At 47.4% G+C, this 7,920-nt stretch overlaps 2 protein-coding genes across 2 annotated transcripts; both read right to left on the reverse strand.

Annotated features, from left to right (window-relative positions):
- Positions 1–1,002: 1,002 nt before the first annotated feature.
- Positions 1,003–3,237, reverse strand: TEOVI_000034100 (SUMO1/Ulp2, putative; the record flags this gene model as incomplete). Its single annotated transcript, XM_067222129.1, has 1 exon — positions 1,003–3,237. The coding sequence occupies one exon, from the start codon at positions 3,235–3,237 to the stop codon at positions 1,003–1,005; it is 2,235 nt and encodes a 744-aa protein (XP_067078230.1).
- Positions 3,238–5,524: 2,287 nt separating this feature from the next.
- On the reverse strand, positions 5,525–7,864 carry TEOVI_000034200 (protein kinase, putative; the record flags this gene model as incomplete). The annotated part of the gene is made up of 1 exon (XM_067222130.1): positions 5,525–7,864. The coding sequence occupies one exon, from the start codon at positions 7,862–7,864 to the stop codon at positions 5,525–5,527; it is 2,340 nt and encodes a 779-aa protein (XP_067078231.1).
- Between the last annotated feature and the right edge of the window lie 56 nt (positions 7,865–7,920).

Raw genomic sequence — 7,920 nt, forward strand, 5'->3', positions numbered from 1 at the left:
ATATTTTTTTCCGTCATTTTTTAAAAAAATTATATCCCTTCCTTCTTTCTCTTTTCTCTGTTTCTCGTGTTTTTACTTGCTTGATTTTGTTTCCCTTTCACTCTTATTCCACTTTCTTGCGTTTCCTCAGGTGATGAAAGGAAGAATTTATCTTTTGTTTATTTTTATATTTGCTTTAGAGGGGAAGAGAAATAAGCAAGGGCCGGGTGTGTGAGAGGGGGAAAAAAAGCATAACAAAAATAAAAACAATTGGATTTTAGTTGAGGGCACAAAAGTAAGTAAAAACATAAATTTTGATGAAATATAAGTTTATTCTCTATATATTCATTCGAATTTTTACAGAAGTTGTGTATGAACACACATGAATATTTATATAAATTAATTATAAAAATGTGAGGCAGGATGGAGTGAACGGTGAGCACCGCCTATCCATCCAAGTAGAGAGGGGGGGGAAATATGCGTAAAAAACATATATTAATTTTTTTTTTTACTACGTCACCCTTTCTTCATTATCATTCCTCACGCGCTGCCAAGCACAGTCAAAACAACAAACAAGCATACACACCAAAACATGAACAATCAAACGAGTACATAAAAGTATATATATATGCCTGCCCACGTTTGTACTTACGGCTGATTAAACGTATATAAGTAGATACAAACACACACACGTACATATACATATATGTAGTAGTTGGAACATTCATTTCATATTCATATGCACGTGTATGATTTGCTCACCCCGGTTTCCACCTCCCTGTTTTTTTTTCCTTTCCTAGTGCTTACTTAACTCGCACACACACTCTCTTTCCACTCCACATCCCCTTCTATAATCAGAAACAAAAGAAAGGAAAAGAAAAGCAAAACAGTTCATATCCGTTCAGACAGTCATCAAGATGAGTAATGGGCACAGAGAGCTAACTGAGCCTTTACTCGAGCACGACGGTACACAGACATTAGGGCAGACAAAAGAAAAACCAGAAGAGAATATAAACACACATTTCACGCCTTCGTGTATAAGGCCAGTGGTAACCGCCGTAACAAACGCTGAAGCAGCAGCTCGTGGAGCATCACGCGCCGAAGTGCCGTCACATCCTCTTGCGTGAAGGTTAAAGCGACGCCGTTGACAACACACCACGCCACGTGACACACAAAAACACCACAATCAGACGAATTCTGCTGTTGAGGTGCGACATCAAACCAACCATTTGTCGCGTCGTAACCGCAGCCGCTTCCAACTGGTGTGGCTACAGTCAACCTTCGTTGATCAGCAGCACCATTCACACGCGGTTGATAGCCTCTTTCAGCCTTAACGGTATGATTGCTATTAGCATCGTCACTATCACACAAAATACGCCGCGCTTCCTCAAATGTGTGGTGAAGCGCCCCAAGCACAGTACTTCCTTGTGGCGCAGGGGCATTTCCGTACAGCAAACTGTCGTAATATGTCCATCTGTTTCGTTCCCAATCAAGTACGGCAAGTGTCCAGTGCGACTGCCACAAGTTGACAGGCACAAGCACAATGCGGGTGGTACCCGATTGCAAGATATGCCGACGCCTTTTCAGCCAACGGAGGACACCACTGTTTTGCTCAAGAGTTGGGAATCCGCCCGACGAGGGGTTCAAACCGGCATTTCCTATTCGCATCTCTTGCTGTACTTTGGCATAGAAATGTGTCCCCATAGACACCGCAGCTTCACAGCCAGCCCTCACATTATACTCGTCACAAATTAGTCCCAGGTAGGCGTTGATAATTTGGTCGTTTAACCACACGCCTGGTGCCAATGTCGACAACTGCCGGTACGTTATTGCTATTCCGCTCTTGAGTGACACAGCAACCCTCTCCTGCTCACCAGAGTTCTGAGATCGCGAGCTATCCCATTTGCCCGTCGTTAGAGTTGTCTCAAAAACAGCTCTATCATCCTCGTCCTCGGCAAGCTCACATATATATGCAGCCTTTCCACATTCGATGTGGCGACGTATGCCATGTGAAAGCGCCTTTGTCGCAACTAAACTTGTCGAACTTGGTTCCACTTTGGCGACAAGAGCGCGCATGACATACGACTCCAGAGCTCGTTGAGCCATATGATTAAAGAAATTTATGCACTTTCTTGCCTCTACCTCAACAGCACTCCTCACAAAGTCGCCCAGTACGATCTCATAAATGTAACGCACCTTCCTGTCGGCATCTGTGTCAACGGCGCGCAAAAGAGTTTCGTTACTGTCGTAAAGAGCGCTGTACTGCTGCGGCCAGCGTGGGTAAAGGTGTTGGCGTTTTTCCTCTGCATTCATTGTGACCGAAGTGATGCTGCCTCCCTTGCTGTCACCACGGAGTTTCCCTTCGACGTCACGAAGGCAAGCGGCAAGTTTATCACCCCTTTTGTCTCGGATGCACCGACCAACATCCGCGCCGTAGTTTTCGGCAGCATCACGGCACTGCCGCTTAAAGCTCGCCGCGGCTGCGCTCAAATGTTGTTCTCTCACCTGTTTAGGCCTTTTCGGTGCCTCCTTTCCCGATGTGGGAAGAAGTTGATTGTTAGTGCGCTCCATTATAAACCGGTCCCCACGGTCGTGCACCGGCTCACACATCAGAGACATTGGCTTTTCCCACTCAGAGAGGTACGGTGATGTGAACCGTTGCCGCACATGACCAACAGAGTGGGTGCTCAGCTGCTCAACGGAATACTGCTCGCTGCCCTCCATTTGTGCATCGGGAAGGCGATATGTTGCCCTCGCAGCAGGCTGTGAGATCTTCAGCTTTTGCCATTGCCGTTCCTTTTCACTCTCTGTGGTGATTTCCTGGGAATTATTGGGTGTAGTCCACGCAGCATCGCGTTCCAGTGGCGATAGTGAGTCGTCTGCCACGCTCACCGAGAGCGGAGTGTCCCGTTTATCCTCTGACAAGATGCACCGGAGCAAGCTTTCCATTCCTTTTGCGATAACACTCGTTCCCATATGCCTGCTACTTTTTCCTTTCAGTCGTTTATGGGCACAAAGATGCCCAGATGGATATACATCACCAGCAGCGTCGTTAGCAGTGGCACGGGATTGCTGCTGAGGTGGGGGCGAAGGAGTAACGCTTCTGCTGCCCGCTTCATTTGCCGGTCGCTGGCCCAGCGGAGGCGTGCAGGGATTCGTTCCAGCTTCACACGTCTCTTCTGAAGTTGTCGGGGCCCTGCGTGAGCGGTGTAAAGATGGCAATATCCATCCAGCGGCATTTAAAAGGATATCTGCCATTTTATGGTCACAAAATATGTCAGATAACGAAAAGGTAAATAAATAAATAAATAGCCGCTTCTACACCGTTTCCACAATTTGCACTACTACTTCGACCTGTGCTATCAGTTTCCGCAATGTTGAGGAGACTGCTACCCCACAGATGACTTACCGAACGGAAAGAAGTGGTGGAGAAATAAAGATGGACGAAACGTTTTAAATGAATCCCAAAATGCGGCACCACGACATGTAGCAATAATTGAGGCATATGTGTTCAACCCCCTCCTCCCTTCCCCCTGCGGAGATTTACTCTGGTGAACTGAAAATAACAAATGAGACAAACACAGGAGAGTATCAAAAACATGGGTGGCAACAGGCACTTATCTCCCTTTTCCTTCGCTTTGGGGTCCCATGCACGCATTCACGCTAAACAACAAAAACACCTACCCTACGCGTATACATATACAAAAAAAAAAAGAAAAGCGAGAATGAGGGGTGCGGCGACTGACTGCGCCACCAGCGCACTGCCATTGCCACGGAAGTGTTTAAGAGAATGGAGCTTAATAAATTTTGCGGAAGAGCGAAGTAGGAACTTTCGCGACCCACTCGCACTAAGCTCTTCGCTGTTACACCCCTTTCCGACACCTTCGCTTGCCGCTTAGCGTTAAAATTCTCCGTATACAGAAAATCCAAACCACATTCCGCTTTCCTTCTCTCTCTCTCTCGTACTCATGTCGATTCACAGATCTGTTTCCCTCACTTCAAAAACGGAAAACCTTTTAGATTGAAGGTGCAACGTACAATCAGACTAGTTAAACGCTTATTCTTCATGACGGTAACAGTAATGATAACAATAGTTTCTCGGACAATCAGGAGGTTTGCGATATATATATATATATCCCTCCATAAACATAAAGCAAACTATGAAATAAAAAGTGAAAAGTAAATGGAGGGAATAGCAAAAGCAACCTGCACCCACACCCTCACTAATGTTAAGTTGCATCATCGAGCAATATGACACATCACCTTGCCCTTCTTTTCCCTCCCTTTTAGTAACCTGTGAAGTGAAGTTGCGGTCCGTCAAACTTTTCCCCCCCACCCATCACATTCATCCCTTACGCGACAACAAGGGCTAAAAAACAAAAAGGGAACTATAGCTAAAATGTGGCTACCTCCACATTTGCACAGACACAAACACACACGTGCACACGCACACATTGGGTAACACGCAACCGAGAAAACGGCATAAAAAGAAATAACTCAGTACATAAAAAACCACAAGTGACATAAAGCAAACAATCAAAATTACAAATACACAGGTGCATATCACACGGGTGTATCCGCGTATGTTGCCCTTATATTCAACACAATGCGCGTCAACAATCCTCTTGTCTCATGCAGGAAGCGGCACTGGTGTGTAAACATATCTGCCCCATACTCCCTCCTCAGTAAACGAGCGTGAGGAGGAATGGTCAATACATCTCGGATGAACACACATCAGCGTCCCCCACATATGCCTCGACAGAGGAGCACAAGTTTTTAAGTGTATGTAAACTATTGCATACATCACTTTACAGTTTCAAACAGTCAAGTGTATCACATGAGCGCACCATTCGAGAAACCCCTCATCCCTCACTTGCCCTAAAGGGCATAAAGAATTGTGAAGGATGAAGAACTAGCAGACAGTAAGAAACGCACAGAGAGAAGTTTTGCGACCACCTCAACGTCATGTTTGCCGCATTTATAACAAGCACCATTGGATACAGCAGATCACACCTTCACTGCCAACCAATGCGCCGTGTGATGCAATGCGTTTGTATGTATGTGCACTTATGTAAGGGAAAAGAAGGAACATAATAAAAAGTTGCAAAGAGAGAACATATGTCGCCCGTCACATCCAGGTGTTGCAGGAGGTCGGTACCACCCACTACAGGAAAACGAAGAGAACATTGGCATAAAACATGGCAACGGTAAAAGTCAAACAAACAAACAAACAAACAAAAAGAAAAGAAAAATAAAAATAAAAGGCGATCGACCAAAAGTACCCTTTCCCCACCATAACTCGTCCTTGTGGCAATTCTCTGGACAGGGCTGACTAGCGCACGTCGCATGCCGACAAGAGATAAGAAGGGTGAAGGATCTGGGAGGGAAGAAAGTAAGAAAGAAAGTAAAAAAAAAAAAAGAAAGGCCGTTGTGAGGATGTAGAAAAACTCAGGTATCACGGTTGCGGACACATTTTCATCTTGTTTTCACAGTACCAACTGTGACAGCGCCTGCACATCAGTCCACCTTCAGCCACTGCTTTGCATCAATTGACAACTCCTGTGCATTCTTCAACGCTTGGCAATAGCGGCAAACCACAGGCAAGTGCCGCAGCCTCAAAGTCTGTTTCTCTCCATGGACTTTCAATTTGTCCACTCCGCACCGCCTCAGCTGCCCAATGACCCAGCAGAAAATACCTGTGCTGGAGCAGCTCCACCACAGTAGGCCGCTTTGCTGGCACGCGCGAGAGGCAGCGGCGCAGCATTCCGCGACACTCTTCTGATAGTTGCTGGGGAAGTGGAACGTCGTGAAAGTTGTCCTCAACGTAGTTTTTGATGTTATTCATCCACATACGGCTCAGTTCAGCACCCGCCAATCGTTTGCGCGACTGACCTGTGTTCCCTGGATACAGATCCTCATACAGAGCACCGCGCGGCGTCGCAAGCTCAATAAATGTCATCGCAAACGCGTAGACGTCGCTGGCAGGCGTCAGTACTCCACTTCCCATGCTTTCAGGCGCAAGATGCGGCACACTACCCAGAAGGTGTGACACGTCTTCCTTTTCGCTCAACAAAACTGATCGTATACGACCATAGTGACCCAACTTGACGAGAATTTTGCTCTTACGATGGTACACATCAGCGGAGGAGTGGATACTGCCATCTCCCGTTCTTTGTTGACCACAAACAAGAACAGGTGTGGGGTGCCCTCTAGAACTGAGCAGACCCCTCGCTTCCACTTCTCCTCCACTCCTGATGTATGCTGTGGTACTATTCTCTGCAATGCTACCACACTCGGCGAAGGACAGAGCATGTGGAAAGGCATGTGTACTGCTAACAGAACCATCTTTAGCAACCTTCCCCCCTTTAAACAACCCGTTGGTGCCGAAATTAGTGCCTTCCACACTGGAATTGGAGGATGGAATAGAAACCACCTCACCGTCAATGTATGAGCAATCCTGGATGAGGTGCTTCACTTCATCGTCTACCCAATGACTGCAGCCGCTATCGCAGTCATCACACTCTGTTCGAGCACGATTTGCCACAATGCTGACAGCCCTTTCCCCCCGCCGTAGTATTGGATCCGTTCGCTGGCTCCCATACGGCTCATTTTTTGCACCACCGACAGACCTGTGGTGGCCTGTGGGCGTCCTCTGCCTGAAGCTACGGCCAGTCGCCCTCTCCGCAGCGTTTCGTCCTTCGCAGTGCCCGGCACTTCCTTCTGCACGCGATGCGCTAGGTTCGGTGCCAGTGAGGAAGTGGGTGGCATCGGTAGTGGTGCTTATCAGCGCACGGGAAACTGCGCGTGATGACGCCTTATCGAGACGCCCAGCGGGAATGTCAGAAATGTATGCCGGGTACGCAGTACCGTACACGCGGCTAATCGGGTTACTAATGAATATATTCTTGGCGCATAGGTCACCGTGAGGTATGTCTGCTTCATGAAGGACAGCCAATGCAAGGAGCACCTCACGCATATATGCTCGCACCGTGAGTTCATGCATATAGGCTTTACCAAATTTATCTGGAACCTCTTTCAGTAGAACATCACGAAGCGTCCCGTACTTCGCGTACTCCATGTAAACACGTAGCTTAGCATTCTTTTGAGGCAGATCGACGCTAAGTGCAGGGGTTTTCAACAAAACAAGAGGATCAGCACAAAAAGGCAACGTCCTTGATGCCGCTTCAGCGCAACTAGTAGATACACCACCGCTTCCGTTATCCGAGTTATCTGGTACTCGCTCAACCAAAAACACCTTCAGCAACCGGTTGTTGGATTTCAAGTGACAGAGGTGTTCTGCTTCCTTTACCAGCTGCTCAGAAGTGGCCCAACTGAGATTTTTCATGGAATACTCTTTGCATGCAATAAGATATTTCATGTGATGATCACTCCCTTCATCAGTAGGGTCCCCCTTTTCTCCCGCACCCTTCCACAAACTTCTGGGCACCGTACACACCGTCATATCTGCGAGTGTTACATCGCTAAACATGCCCCGTCCCACCCGCCGTTCCAAAGCCCTCATGTGATACATTGTTAGCCTATTTGGCTCTCTTACCACCGCAACGGTCAACTCACTTGTTTTCCTCATTAACCCATTACCATTTTGTATTCCCTTTTCATCCCCAGCTCTCGGATGGATCGAGCTGCGATGCTTCTCAATACGGGCTGGTTCATCAATCGGGGCGCTGTAGCGTCGGCAGCCTTCTTCCAGTTGCTTGTTGTACCACTCACACAAGGAAGAGGAAGGAGAGTAAGGAAGCACAACACTGTCATCCTCTTCTTCTTCTAATCGCCTCACACCCTTATGCGCCCCGCCCCTCCTGCAGCAAACCCCAACAGCCCACCCTCCATCATGGCTCTTCGCGGTGGAAGTGTTGCACCCCATCACGATCAACCTACCTTCTCTACCTATATATATATATATATATGTGTGTGTGTGTG

This window comes from Trypanosoma equiperdum (genome assembly GCF_001457755.1).
Source record: "Trypanosoma equiperdum strain OVI genome assembly, contig: ctg_155, whole genome shotgun sequence".
Lineage (NCBI taxonomy): Eukaryota > Euglenozoa > Kinetoplastea > Trypanosomatida > Trypanosomatidae > Trypanosoma > Trypanosoma equiperdum.